General features: G+C 42.9%; 1 protein-coding gene across 12 annotated transcripts in view; it reads right to left on the bottom strand.

The window, feature by feature from the left end:
- TACC2 (transforming acidic coiled-coil containing protein 2) overlaps nucleotides 1-15,939 on the bottom strand; it is a 124,392-nt gene that overhangs the window by 45,862 nt on the left and 62,591 nt on the right. For 3 of the 12 annotated variants that reach the window (XM_056494420.1, XM_056494421.1, XM_056494423.1), the window contains exon 1: nucleotides 8,809-9,184. The exons of the other annotated variants lie outside the window; for them this stretch is intronic. In XM_056494420.1, the coding sequence (XP_056350395.1) occupies nucleotides 8,809-8,876 (68 nt within the window). In that variant the 5' untranslated portion in view covers nucleotides 8,877-9,184. Of the gene's footprint in view, nucleotides 1-8,808; nucleotides 9,185-15,939 lie in introns of those variants that run through there. 12 annotated transcript variants of the gene reach the window in all.

Below are 15,939 nucleotides of genomic sequence, written 5' to 3'. Positions count from 1 at the left end.
CTTGCATTCAGAGTAATAATCCACAAAATCATCTGCAGTTCCTTCCTCAGCAGAGGCTTTCTGCTCAATCCAAGAGCAGGATAACATCACATGTTCATTCTATGGCCTGAGCCATGAAGCAGCAGAGAAGCATCCTTTGCAATTCTCACTTAAAATGAGAATTCAGTTCTCACTAAAATTTCAAATAAATCCCATTCCACCAAAACGGCAACTGCACAAGGGCTCATATTGACAGGGATGTGTACAGAAAGCAGGGCAGGAGCTCCCCTCCAGAGGAAGGTTTTAATATTATTTCAGCATAAATGTTCCTGCAGGAAACAGAGCTCCCCAGAAAAACAAGCACCATTACAACAAAGGCGGCACTGGCCAGGCCACGAGGATGTGTCCTGAGAGGCAGAAGGTTGATTTTTGGGACACCAGGAGGAAGGTGATCCTGCAGCCAGTCATTCTCCTGCCCTGAGCAGTTCTGTGCCTCCCCTCACCCTGAGACCAAAGGGTTTCAAATCCTCCGGTGCCGCAGAGCACCTCACAGCTCAGCTGAGCTGTCAGTGATTGACAGCAGGGTAAATTTGGTGTGAATGGGTGAATATGGTCACACACTGCTGCTGATCCGATGCTACTGAGTCACTTCTCAGCTTTTCCAGCAGTGGGGCTTGCAAGCTGAAGTACTGGGAAAACTCAGTGTCTGAGCTCCGAGACAAGAATCTGGATTTTCTTTTTTTACATAGGTGAGATAACAGAAATAAAATGCTATGGCTTCCCCTTTTGGATAATTATGTGGGACTTCACCAACAGAATATAATACCTTGTGTGTTATCCAAGCCACACAGACCAGTTTGGAAATATGTCTTCTATAATAGATTGCAAAAAGAAAACTATGAATACCTCAGACATTAATCACTTGCTATTAAAAGGCTCCTTTTTCCTCACAGGATGGCTATATTTAGAGAACAGGATAAAAACTGCAGTGGAGGAGAACTAAAAGGCCACAATCAGCTTAAAAATAATGTTGAGTTTTGGGTTTTAGCCTTTTGTCTTATAAGCAATCTTCCTACCATAACTGAAATGGGAAGAAGGAATTATTTTTTTCCTGCTTTCCCTCCTTGTTTATTCAGCGATTTTGAGCACATTTTGTGCAGAAGCCAAATTCCCACTCCCCCAACAAAAGCCATTTCCTGCTTTCACACAGCAATGCTAGAGAAATGTCTCAAGCTGTGGGAAACCACATCTGAAGGAAAAAAGACTGCGGGAGATAACATGGCACACTTACAGCAGCACTTCAATCCACTTAAATCATTTTTCTAACTGATTAGCAAGAAGTTCCCATATTGCTTTAAATCATGTTAATTTTTTCCTTTTTATTGCTTTCCCTGAGATCTGGTAGGGTATGTTTTTCAACACCACTGATACAAATGAATAATAAAACAATCCCCCATCCTTTCTGGCCAGTCTGTTTTCTCTTTGACTGGCTTCAGCCCGAATAATGAAAATATCTACGCCACAGAAACAGGACTCAAAATTGAAATTGTTTTTTAAATCCCTATGCTCTTCTCAGGCTGATGCTTTATTCTCAGAGGTACAACAGGAAAAAGCAATTTAATTAAAGGCACTCTTCTTCAGACATCTCGACTGCAAATATACTAATGTGTCCCTAAATCACGAGAGGCTGCTGATACTCAAGTGTAGAAATCTTTTAAGAAAGATGCAGTTTAGCCCAATATTAAAGGTGGGAAATACTTAAAACAAATATAACTAGTTAATACATAATAATCCCAGCCAGTGATGCACTTTGCTCACTCAAGTGGGTCAGGGGTTGGTGTTTGAATCAGTGGTGAATGTTCAAATATTTAGTACCCCTGGCAGGTATCTTCCCTATTCTTTTAGTCCCAAGGTCTAAAATTTTAACCCAGGAAACACAATTGTGTGAACCATCTCTTCACCAAGAAGCATCCTGTGCTCCTGCTAAACAGCATCATCAATGGGAAACGGATCAATAATTCACTGGGAGCCAGAGCCACAGGTCTGGAATTGCTTTGTTTACTGGAAACACCTCTTAAATGCAACAAGGCTTTGCAGAGCCACATCCCAGCTCTGCCACACAGCTCAAAAGTGGGACCTGGGGACAAAACAGTGGCTGTGAAGTGTGAGGAGGACAAATGTGTGACACCTGCCATTGCTGGGGACTGGCTCATCCTGGGAGCACGGGGATTGCTGGAAACACTGAAATGGGGAAACAAGGCTGTGCTCCTGTAATGCCTGTGGATGGCCCCGTCTGTCACAAAGGAGACAAGGATTAACAGGGGTGGAGGAGAGGCAGGGAGAACCTTCACTAAAAGGAAACAGGAGCAGATACCCTCTGCCTTCAACCTATTCTACCTTCCTGGCCCCTCCACAGCCCCTCTAAGGAATTTTGCAAGATCCTCTCTGACCCTTATTCCCCTACTTCAACATGAAAAGCAGCTGAATGGACAGAAACATGGCCAGCGAGCAGTAGGAGCAAAGAACAACAACAAAAAAAATACATTTAACAACAGTAACAAAAAATCTCTGCTTGGGCTCTACTCATTCCATCTCCTGCCTTGGGTGTGTGAGGTCCCTCTGCTGCTGCTCCAGCCCAGTGCAGCTCTGGAAGGCTTTCCATTGCCTTCATTCACCTCTCCCATGGGTACACTTGGTGCTGCTCCAGCTCTCAGGGAAACCTTTCCCTTTCCCTTTCCCTTTCCCTTTCCCTTTTCCCTTTTCCCTTTCCCTTTCCCTTTCCCTTAAAATACTTATCCCTTTCCCTTTCCCTTTCCCTTTCCCTTTCCCCTTTCCCTTTCCCTTTTCCCTTTCCCTTTCCCTTTCCCTTTCCCTTTCCCTTTCCCTTTCCCTTTCCCTTTTTCCCTTTCCCTTTCCCTTTCCCTTTCCCTTTCCCTTTCCCTTTCCCTTTCCCTTTCCCTTTCCCTTTCCCTTTCCCTTCTGCAGGAACGCCTGGCTCAGGAAGCACCGACTCAGCACCGCAGGATGATGGAAAGAGCAAATCCCTGATCCCGGTGGCATTTCACCAGCTGGCACCCAGCTGCAATGCCCACAGCTCAGCCAGGTGAGGAGCAAGGTGCTGAACCTTCCCTTCCCAAGCTCCTGCTTTGGTCCTGCACTTAAACAAAGGAATCTGAATTGCTTGCTCATCTTTCCTCTCCTTTAGCAACCAAACCCTTTTCCCGGCACAATGCTGGACTCATTTCTAAGGAGAGCAATGGGCTGTTATTAACAAGACCAATAAATGCAGGTTTTTATGCAGAAGGAAATCAAAGCTCTAAAGGAGCAGGAGCTTATGTGATTGTAAATGTAGCCTCTTTCAGATACAACCTGGTTTACATTAAGCCCTACAAAAAAGCTGCTTTTGTTTAGGAAAACTGTATCGTGTAAATCTGGACATAATTCTAAGGATTCCGATTAATCAAAATCAAATAAGCTTAGAATGGAAAGACACAGATTTTCTCCAAGTTTACATATTTGCCCCAACAGAACCAAGAGCCCCAGTTCTTCCCCTCAAAGAGGTTTCCCAAGCATCCCTGAATCACTCCTTGCAGCAGAGGGAGAGGAGCAGCAGCAAACAATACTGCAGGGCAGCACCAGACAAGAAACAGAGCTCTACAGTTCCCCCGAGGTCTGTCTCAGACATATCCACAGTTGCTTCAACCAAAATTCGGTTCACGTGCAAATTTCAATTTGGTTTCCAGAGCCAAGGGAGGATCTCACTATCTTGTCTTGTGTCACCATCAATGAAAGCTCTCAGGCCAAAACCTGCCTTACAAGAAAATTTAAGACTGTGCTGGAAAAAGGAAACTAATTCAATTTTTTTCCATTAAGCTGGTTCTAATGAGAATACAAAACATAATATCCATAGCCTGCTACTAAATTCAGATGGTTGCTTTAGAGCATTTAAGGATCTGGAGAGAAATGACACTTCTCTTTCCTTAGCTTTTTCCATAGTAAAAAATACATTTGCTTGTTTGCTTCTTACAGCAAACCCATCCACTTTCTCCAAGAGAATGCAAACTGCATTGAATTTCTAGCTGTAATTACAACTCTGCTTCTTGCCACCCAAGATCCTGTTTACCTGGACTACATAAGAAGCTTGGTACACAGCTAAATCCTTACAAAGCATCAGAGATGAATAAGGAAATGGTATCCAAGACACCAGCACATATAAAAACTATAGGTTAAAGGTTTCCTTAAAACAAAGGAGATGTGCTTGTAAGAGACAAGCCTTTCTGGGTGCTGTAATAATGTTAGAGAAACATTAAAAGAACCCAGACTCTTACTTTTTGAAACACACAGTGCTGCAGAGCATCTTTGATTTAAATCTAACAATCAGTTCCTCTGACTGCTGGGTCAAGGCAAGCAAAAAGCAAAAAAGCAAACGCAGCCAGGGAAACAGCTCTGCTGGTAAATGACAGCCACAATGCATGTGCAGGAAATGCCTTTTCATTCATGTTTTTACCACCTCACATCAGTTTGTATTTTCCAATTTGCCTGCACGTCACAATATATAATAGATGACAGCAGCTCCATTACACATGGCATAGGGCACCCCAGTCCGTATGGAGAGCTTTAGAGCACACATGGGTTTGCCAGACTGTGCTGTGCCTTGTTTAATAGAGGGGTGAGGGAGGATGGGGTCTTTTCACTTTGGTTTCAAGTCTGAACGTGACCTGCCTACTCCCAGTGACAGAAGAAGTGGTTGATGTAAGCACCTCTCATATCAAAGGGAACGCTGTCATTGACTTCAGAGATGAGATCCTTTGGGCTCAAATAAGGGAGGCTGGAATGAAAGACAGGGGAGCTTCACAGAAGAATCTCCTCGTTACTTCTGGTACATCTTAAGTAAAACATCCCCATGGCTTCCAGCAATTCACTCTATTTAGCAGACAAACCCAGCAGATAGAGCATCCTCTAATTACTGATGGGGATGTTCACTGAAGGCTGTCAGTAAGAGGAAGAAGAAAACAAATTTATGTTCCTACATAATAAGCTGACAATAGGCAGAACTGTCTGTCAAGGGATTAACTCTGACTAAATATCAATTCAGTAACAGCAGCTTCCCCTCCTCCCAAGATGCAAATCCTTTCAATATTTTCTAATTTTATATATATATTTATTTGGACCATTTTCCTAAGCATATAATACTGTGCAAATATTTCACCAGACTAATTTCTTTTGAACTTTTAAGAACCACACAATGGATTCTTCCAGGTTTGGGAGATAAAAAAATAAAATAATGTAGTGGCAAGAAAGGGCTGGTTTTTCTACCCATATGGAGTGATAACTTTTATAAATACATGTGTATATAGATCCTTACACAAAGAAAACTGCTCATATCTCCTGTGCAGAAGGCTGAGACTATCCAGTTTACATTTTTCAGAGTCTCTCCAGTAACCAACAAACAAAAGAAAAGACCTTGCAGCAGAAGAAATATTGAAAAACAACTTACTGGGACACCAACATCTTGGCCTGCTACCAATGACCAGTGACATTCAATTTCTTTCTTGGAGCCTGCTCCAGCTCCCACTGAAGTCAGTGGGCATTCCACTATCAACTTCAGTGGGAGCTGGCTCAGGCTTCAGTCATTTTCCTCTTGGATTGGCAAGGGATGCAAACGTTAGAGACGCAGCACGTAGAGCTCCTGATGGGAGGAAATAACACATCAGCAGCCCTTTGGCTGAGCAAAAAATGGGCAATGAATGTAAATCCTGCCCAGTTGCTGGAAGGACAGCAACCATAATGCAACCAGAAAAACAAGGTGTGGTTCATGCTCAGGAGAAAGAAATCCTGTCCCCTTAAAAAGAAATACAATTCAGGGATGACAAGTGCCTAAGAGCTCCCAGCATTTAAAACACTAGCAACGTTTCCAGTTTGCTAATAGTCAAAAAACATTACCAAGAGAGAGAAATCTATTGCTCTTACAAATAAAAGCACTGAAGATGAAGTGGTAGCACTTGGCAAGCTGATTTCTGCTCACTCCCTGAGCAGGGCAGCACTGGCATCTCAGACAGCGCAGGCAAGGACGCTGTCACCAGATGTGTGTGTGCACCCAACAAATCCGTGCACACCAAACATCATCTCACTGTCACTGGCTTTTATTTCAGCAGAGCCCACTCCTATTATCTGATGGGAACTGCCCCTGATTGAGCTCAGTCTGTGACCACCAGGGTGCCTGCTGCGATTTGCAAAGCACATGACAGCGCTCATAACGTCAGCAGCAGGTCTGAACCACCCCACTTTCATCTGCAGTTAACTTTTATTGTCAGGGGCTTCCCTTGGGCTTTCCCTTCTTTATCATTCCAAATTGACTTTTCTTTTTTCTTTAAATAGAAGGGCAACTGTCTGCTGCCAGTGAGTGCTAACAATCCACAATGAGCAACAGAACACCCCGGGCTGTCAGTACCAATAGTGGGTTTATTGCAAACACTTTTACCCTGCCTGAAACAAATTTACATTAAAATTGGGAATTTGGCATAGGCATGCAAAAAGGGCATATTTAATCATAGATACACTCTAAAATCTTAACCTAGACCCCTTTTCAGCATGGATTCTAACACCAATTTATTTCTACAACTTTCCAGTGTTTAATCAAGAAGTCCATCATAGGATACTTTGGAGGAACTCCTAATGCAGCAGCTACTAAAGGAATTTGTTTGCCTCTGTAGTTTTCTTGATGCTATTTTACTCCAGTAATGATTCCTGACTCTAATGAACTCAGGGCAGCCAAACCCAACTCTGCTCTCCCTTTGTGGAGCAGCTCTCCTTAGGGCAGTCAGCTCTGCTGATGGCAGAAATGATGACTTGGGGGATGCTGGAGCTGTGTGGGCAGCTGCCCAACTTGCCTGGGACATGGCCAGATGTTTCTGCCTCGGAGCCATCATTGCCATTAAGGAATTTGCTTATGTGTGCAAAGCAAGTCAAATGCAACCTCATTGAAAAAGCATTGGTAAAAGTTACAGCAATAAGGGTAAAAAGTTAAAACCTCACACCAGAACTGATGACCATGACATCCTATGAGGATGTTGTTTCATAAAACAGGCCTGTTTTCTCAAGGATAAAGAAACACCTCCATTCTTATCTCATTTTGAAGAGTATTTTGTTGAAGAAAGCAGCGCAATCCCTTGGTGATTTATTTAAAAGAAGATTAGTAATACCTTCCACAAACTCTTCCCAAGGACATCAACAGATACTGAATGATGCCTGTGCTAGAAGTGTTCCTTTGATTAAAAGATCATCTTGAAACCCCACAGGAATGACTTAATGCAAAAAATGAGTATGTTTATATATAAAAGGAGTGATTGTGAGAGATGACAATATAATTTACTCAAGTGTTCCCCAAATGTATAAATATATACATATACACCTCGATCAGAATGCATTCTTAAAAAGCTGTGAAAACTGGAGCAAAATAACCTGAACCCTGTTTTAGCAACATTTCTTTTATTGCCCAGTCCTTGGACTACTGTTAAAAATCAACAGCAGTGTGTGCAGATGAAAATGTAATTTATAGTGCTTTAAGGATAATGAGGCATCCATTTATTCCACCATATTATTAAAATAGATGCTTTTTATAGGAATGTCAGATGCATCTACAGTGGAAAAAAATATTAATTGCTGAAGCTTCCCATCAAAAGAACAAAGGATGCAGAAATGCTGTTAGGCCTGTATCTTACAGATATAACAAGACACTGTCAAGCAAAGCTATCTGCTGATATGCTGGAATATGACAATAGGGAGCAGATACCTACTTGTAAGGCCTATTACAGAGGCAAAACTATCAGTTACTGCTCTATCATTCCCCAATGGCTCTGAAGCACTTATCTCAAACACACAAATGATGCCTCAACCATAATCAGAGCTACGTTAACAAGCACACATTACATTAGAAAAAAAAATTAAAGGGACCTATATGAGGTTAGTTTGTAGACTAGCCCTAATAGATAAATACCTAAAACATTACCAAAATACATATTCAGTAATGAACACAGCAGTCAGACATGTTAAGATAAATGTGATTTATATAACTGTAATGACAAAAGGAGACAAGGCAGTCCTTCTAAAATCCATTCCCAGGCAAGTTCCATGCTCCAGTATTCCACCTTACTAGCCTGGGGTGGAGGGTTAAGGAGAAAGGACTGCTGGCTAAGTAAACTGATAAATCCTCTACCAATAAACTACAAAATCCTATTTACAAATGGGAAATGATGCTGCCATTCCTGCATGCACATATACTTTTCTACACTTTCATACACGATTTAGCCACCCAGAAAAGTGCTAACTCGCTGTGAACAAGCACGAATTCTCTGCTTTTTCCTCCCTCCCCCAGCGAATCTTTCCGAGCAGGCCTTCAGCGAGGAGAGACCTAAGGACACCTTGCTTATGCTCCACCAGAGGATACAACACCATGGCAGGGATGGATGTGACAAGGTTGATGCGACATGAAAAACTGTATCCATGCAGAGAAAAGCAGCAAGAAGCCCCGAATAAAGCACAGCGACACGGAGCTCCACGCTGAGCATTTGAAACCAAACCGCAGAGGTGGTGGTGGTGGGTTTGGGAAGGGGGAAGGGGCTGGGTTTTGTTCGCTGGTCAGGGTGTTTGATTGATCATGCACCCGAAAGACGGCAGGACGGAGGGTAGGGCTGGCAGGCAGTGCTGCACACACAGACCGAGGTGCCCTGGCACCACCCTCACCCAGAGCCCCGCTCTGCCCCGGCCCCAGCGCCACCAGCCGAACAAAGGCCTCGGCCAGCCCGGCACAGCCGAGGCACCCGCACTTACATGGCCTCAGACGGCTCCCGGACCAGGCCACCTGGCTGTGCCTGCTGCAGGGACTGCGAGCCTCCCATCCTCGGCGTGCCCGGGCTCGGGGCTCGGCGACAGCAAGGCCGGCTTCACCGGAGTCCCCGCGGCGAGCAGCCCCGGCAGCTCCGGCGCTGGGGAGGCTGCGGTGCTGCACTGCAGATGGAAACAGCTGCTCGCATCAGTGGCAGCAGCACTCCGGCAGCTTCTCTTCTCTGAGCTGTTGCCAGTTTTGGCGGTGGGTTGTTGTTTTGGTTTGGTTTTTTTTTTTTTTTTTCCCTGTGTTTATAAAATAGAACAAAATCCCGGCCGCTGTGACAGGGTAATCATCAGCTAAACAACAGCGGTCCCAACAGCTCCGGTGCAGGCGCCTGGAACGGCACTATTGGCTATGGAAACCGGCTTGAAAAAAAATAAAAAAATAAAAAAAAAAAGAAGACGAAGAAAAGCAGACCCTCCCTTTAAGCACACATTGTCAGCTACTGTGGCTCTCTAAGGACCGACAGGCAGGACCATTATATTGTGTTGACTCAGCTGATTTGAAATGCAAATGCACGCGTGTGTGCCCTGGGTGCCGCGCACATTCCCCCCCAGCACCGAGCTGCGCTCATCGGGACGCCGGCACGCAGGATCCATAAACAGAACGGCTGCTTGCTTTTCCTTTCACAAACGAGCTCATCCCTCTCGCGAAAAAAAAATGGAATCTTCCGTGAGGAACGTAGGGAGAATATCATGAGCAGCCAAGGTAAACAAGCCAAAGTGGGAGCAGCTCCATCCAACACTAGGGCACTTTAACCATTCTGCTCCTGCTTGCACACACACCCTTGCTGGACAGTGAGATAAGGGCTTAATATAGGTGGGGAGGATCTTTAAGAGCACAAAGTACAGCATTCCAAACCCTATAAATCAGCTTATCCTTTCACCATCCAGGAGGTACCAGGGCACTGAGAATTCTAAAGGATGGGCACCACTGCTCTCCACATCCCTGCCATTGGCAAATAACAGATGATTCACATACAAACCGTGTTTCACATCATTAAATGAGCAGAAGGAAAAAAAAAAAAAAAATCAGTTGCACTGCTGCCTGTACCAAGAACTAAACTCTAGGGATACAAATGGCTTGAAGCTATGTAACAATTCTGGATACATCACAGGGCGAAGGGTCAAAAGGATCAGATAAATTCAACAAAAATATTAAAATGAACTGACTTCCAAGCACCTACCACAGCACAGCTTTTATGCTTTAGTGGAGGCCTCATTAGACTCACACTTTCAACAGTTTTGGGTTTTTTTTTCTCTGCTTGCATAAATGGAAATCCAGTTGGGTTTTCTTGCTTGACAGGAGAATGCTGAATACATGTGTAAGGTTCTGGTTCTCTGGGTGCACTCACAATAAACTGTTCTTAATATAAGAGGAAACAAGGATGTTTAGCAAAGATTAAGAACTTTTCATTTCCAGAAGCTGCCTACAATTTAATTCTGTTTTATGAACAGTATCAAGATAAATTACATTTTTTTCTTTTCCCTGCATTTTTAAAACTGTGGGGGGAAAGCCTGTGAGCCAGCACTTTGCTCAGCCACAAGCTTCCAAGCAAGTTATAATTTTAAGGTCGTTTTGTTTCTGATAAAAGCCAAACCCTCATTTCTATCATGTCACTGCTCAAGACTTATCCCAAGTCCAACAGAGAAGCAGCAGCACTGCCTCAGGACTGAGCTCCAGAACTTCTGGAGCAGGGCTGGTGCCTGAGCCACAAGTGACCCCCAAACTCTGCAGCAGTGCCCAGCTCTGACCTTCCCTTGCCGAGCTGGTGGCAGCTCGCTACACCCTCTGAATTTGCCATTCACAAGTAAGGAACACACAGAAAGTGAACAAAGTGTATGAAAATGTCCTATATGCTCTCTGGCAGTAGATGTGAAATGGTTAATAACTCCAGGACTTCCAACTCAGTATGGGAAATCAATGGTACTGGCCAACATAAAATTACATGTCTGTATCCAGAGTCCCTGTTAGGCTGAGGTTACAGCTCAGCTTCACTTTAGTGTGTGGTAGCTCTACCTAATCTTTCAATATCATATAGCTCCCTGCAGGATTTCATTTGTTACAGAGAAAAAGAGGACTCAGAGAAAACAAAAATCCCTAGAAAGGCAAACACCAAATTAAGTAAAGCCCTACCAGGTACTAGAAGGCAAGAGGGAGAACACAGGAACTGTTTGTCCTGGCAGTGAGGAAAACAGAGACACTGTCCTGACAGTGAGGAAAACAGGGATACTCCTAACAAGTGCAAAGAATACACTTAAAATGCCTGTGTCAACTCCTTCAAGTTTCACATGTACATTTATTAAATAAACAAAGCCCTGGGATTGAATCCTGTGGCAGCAAGAAAATAGGAGCTGTACAGTTGTTTCTTTTTTCCATCATCCAACGTTTCTATGCAACAAACTTTCAAATTGCACTAGAAATGAAGGTCTTGGCAAACCTACAGGATTTGGAGACCAGCTGTCACCCCAGATCTTGTGCAGGGCTCATGGCACAACTCAGAGATTCACCAGAGGACAGCTCACTGCCTCTGAGCTTCCCCTGCTCGTAAAGAGGACAGGATTCCACTCTTCCCTTTGAAAAATAACCATCCAAGCAGCTCAGGCACAGCAATGTGAACTCCTGATGGCCATGGTCTTTCACAAAAACATGTGCTGTAACCCAGCCCTGGACTGGAGAGGGTTTGTTGCCTATGGGATGCAATAACAAATACTAAACTGGTATCTCTGGCAGTGCAAGAAGCCAAAATGTAGATTTACTTCTGATTTGGCCATCAAATCTGTTACACTACAAAGCTGCAGCCCATCCTGACTGGTTAGAAATACCTCAGATGAGAGGAGCTCTACCTCTCCTGCCTGGCCCCAGCTCACCCTTTAGGCCTGCCAAGAAGCATCAACTCAGCACTAAATTTAGTGTGGGCTTTTAAAAATACAAGAACTGTGTTGACATTCTGAGTACATTTTGTAAGAACTTCTCTGGAACCTTAAAAACACACAGATGTAGCTCAAAAAGAAAAAAAATCCCATTGTAGCTTCAAAGGATTTAGAGATGCCCTAGGCACTTCAGCCTAGGGATTAAAAGCCATGTAACAACTTATTGTGATCCCACTGATGAAAAGCCTATTTAAGTATTCAGAACCATCCTTTAAAATCAATCATTTTCTCTTTCTGCCTCTTTCACCCATTTAAGCAACAGCCATATTTTGGTCTCTACTAATGTTTTATTGAAACTGGATGTCCACAGATTAGTTGTTTAAAACAGTCTGTAGACTCCTAAATATTTGGTCTTATTCCATTTCATGTTTATATATAAATTCAAACTTTGGTCACTTGCACCCAATTTGAAATTTTTGGCTTCCATCAAAAAACAATGCTGAGCAGGACTGTGATAACGTTTGAGATATTGAAATTTATGCTCTGTTTCTTTGCTCTTGGCTTCAGTGTCCTTCATGCCAGGAATTTGTACAAGTTATAAACATGACCACACATACACACACACAGAACATCAAAGAGCCTGCTGGAAGAAAAGCTTCCCTCACACATCTATTCCCTGGGGAAGGAGTGGTGAATATTAAGCTGTACCTCCTAGCTGCAATGCATTATTGAGGTACTGTGCAGAAACAAGCACCATATAAAAGAAAATGCAAAGACAGAGCAAAACCAAACATCCCAAGCAAAAAGGGATTTCTCTGGCATTTGAATGCTGCTGCCATGGCTCTAAGGAACAGTACTTCCTTATTTAAAAAAAAAAAAAATCAATCTGAAAGATAGGGAAATGTTTTAAAAATACACACATATATCTCTCTCTATATATATACATATTACACATATACATATATATTTAAATGATTCTGCCTTTGGTTCCTGGCAAGGCACTAGCAGGCAATATTAGACTGCTAAGGAACAGCAACATCTCTCCTAAAGGACTAAAAGGACCAAACTGCTTGAAAGAACTGACTGAGTATGTATAGAGTGGCACAGCAAACCATGCCTGGGGAGGCTGGCTGTGTCACAGAACACATTAGCACATAAAAGCACTGACATTTTTTGAAGTGCAGTGGTGACAGCCCTTTTAGGACACCCAAGGCTGGAGACTCCTGTGCTCTCAAAGCCCTGCAGGAGCACCAGCCCTCCCTGGCCTCTGCCAAGTCCTTCCAGAAATCCAGGTCTCCCAGGACCAGAATTGATCTTTTGTGTTCCAGGGAAGGTCAAGCAGGCTGTTTTCAGGTTTGGAGTTCATCTTTCCAAGGGTCACAGAGCAGGCAGCTGACAGGCTTTGAAAGAATTCAAGTATTCTCCATTATAGGGTACACAAAAACATAGAAGTCTAGACACGTGCATATTTTGTGCTTCTTTGCTCACCATGCATTTTGTCAGTTCTGGGACACCTTTATTTCTTTTTTCCTTGTTTTTATTCTGAAAATCAGACTTTCTTGCTCCTGTAGCCAGACTTTTGCTCCTTAGTCTCATCTCCCTCTCTTAGAAAGCAAGAGAGGATGTATCTTGTAATTCCTACTCCCCTAGAGGAGAGTCACTCAAAATTCCTTCTCAAGGAGCTGAAGCTGGAACACAACAAGGCATTTACTGCCCTTCCTTTGGTTCTTCACATTTTCTTGTTGACTCCAACCCTACATCATGCCCAAAGATGCCACAAGGAATCTCTGTGAGACCACATTCATCATGTTTATTTGTTTTTTTTTTCCCAGCCAGGTCACTCCAAGCTCACCACCTGCACTGCTGTGGGACAGGCACAACATTTAACACAGGTGCTGTCACTACCTCCTTCAGAAAGTCACAGCTAAACTCAACCAAACTCATTTTCAATCTTCATCTCCAGATGTGTGATTCAATTTTTTTAATTTTTTTTTTTAACTTCAGGGAATAAAAGAAAATTAACTCTATTCCAGCCAAAACCAGGACACCAAGAGTGTAGTATGTCAGCAGACCATAATTTAAAATTAAAAATCTTTATTATTTTGAAAGATGATAACCCAAACCATCTCCTGGAGGGCCAAGCTGTGACCTCTTGCTGCTATCAGGTAGCAAGAGCAGTAAAAAAAAAGCTAATTTCTTTCTTTCTCTCCATTAATTTTATGAGTGCCTTTGTGCTACAAATAAAAACAAATACAAAATGTTCACTGAAACGTGTGACAAATTTATCTCATTTTGGTATGCTAGCAAAAACCAGTGAAAGGTTAGCACAAATTGCAACATCTGTGCTTTAGCAGTGCCTAATAAATAGACATGTACTGCAGTTTATGGCCATGGCATAGTTAAGATATTATTATAGTCTATAATTAGCCATTTAAAGATACATTTATTGCTATCCTTCTAAAATCCAGTTATCCTTAGCTTAATTCCATTCCAGTACAGATAAATCAGAAATTCAGCCCTATATGGAGAATGACCTTCAGATTGAAACCATGTGTTTGTTGGTGTTTTTTTTGTCAGCTGTAGGTTTTGGATTAGTTTTTTTCTAAGCATTTATCTTTTAATGGTCTAAGAATGGAACACTGATTCACAACTGGAGAGTGTAAATGAAATCTGAACAGTGAAATAATTGCAGAGTGTTAAATCAGTGGGGTATTTTTCAATACAATTTTCAAGGAAAACAGAAGCAATTTGTTGCCTCTGTACATCACCTGGCACAACACAGCTCTATCCATGTCACCATGGTACAAAATTATACAGAAAGGAGATCCTAGGTGTAAAGCTTCACAGATTTAACCTGTTCTTACAGATCAAATACTTTGACAGACACACTGTCTGCTCCACCACTTATCTAGATTAACATAGTGTGAGTGCTTTATTTGCATTGATACACTCTTCATCAAAACACAATGTCTCAAAGTTTTAAGCCTGAGCACACTGACAGAATTCCCATCTGCTAATTCCAAGAAAACAGGAGTGACCAGTGATGATGCAGCCAGGATGGACACTGAAGCTGACAAGAAACAAACATTAGAGTGTGTTTCAAATAAAAATAAAAAAAATAAAAATAAGACAAGACATAAATAATTGTGCCCCCCCCCCACTGATCACTGCTTGGTTGCTAAGGTCACTGCTTAATCTAAATTGCAAGTGAGATTAATGGCATTAAGAGTTATGAATAAGCAAGATGCCTGCTTAGTTATTGAAATTTCCAGCATGGGAATCCCAGAGGAAGGATAACAAAAGGGGCCCCTTTTGCTGGGGATGCCGGGGGGGCTCCAGGCTTTCAGAGGCCGGCAGTGAATTACGATCAGCAACGTGAGAACTGCACACCCCACAAGATTCCACAGCCTCCCATGAAATGAAGGAGGCACACAAAGTAGGAGATGAGCCACATATTAGTGGCTAGCTTCTTTTTTTCCCTGCTTTTTCTCTGCAGAGTTGAAGCACGAGAGACAGGACTTTCATGTTTGGACTCAGTTGTTTATTAATTCTTATCTATAGTATAGTGAGTTTTACAGTACCTTTAGCTAACAAGCTAAAAGCAAAAAAAATGGAGCTGTATCTCACTTGTTACAAGGTCCTTTAAGGCCTAACTAGCCAATTAAAAGCTAACATCTGTATTATTTATATTTTTGACTCAGTGACCAAACACCTGTGACCCACACCACAGGATTTTCTATCCCACCAAAAACTACTACTTAAAATCAAGAAGAAGAAATAAGAAGGAAGAAGCTAATGCCTAAGAACTTCCATCTTGTCCCATACCTATTACTATATTCTAAACCCCCAAACCTTTCACCATATGATATTACACACCTCTATTCAAACTACACACCAGTGATCCCAACTCCATCACTCAAATTTGGAAGCTTTCTCCAAGGCCTCAAGTCAAAAGCAGTGTTCTTTTGGGGGTCAGTGCCACAAAGCACAGCAAGTTCAAAACTCCGAGGCTTCAGGGTTCCAGCACCCCAAAAGCTGAGCACACCCCAGGAGTGGGTGCTTCCCTGCCTTCCCCTGGCTGTGGGATGTGTGCAGGAGCCAGAGTCAGGGCTCAGGGCAGCCAAACCCCTGTGCAGAGCTCACACCTCATTTCTTGCACCCTCTGGGCTCTCACCTGCTCCTTTGCCTTCCCCTTCTGCC

This window comes from Oenanthe melanoleuca, chromosome 6, assembly GCF_029582105.1.
Source record: "Oenanthe melanoleuca isolate GR-GAL-2019-014 chromosome 6, OMel1.0, whole genome shotgun sequence".
Lineage (NCBI taxonomy): Eukaryota > Metazoa > Chordata > Aves > Passeriformes > Muscicapidae > Oenanthe > Oenanthe melanoleuca.
Note: the sequence above shows the minus strand (reverse complement) of the source record. Positions and strands in the feature narration are given on the sequence as shown.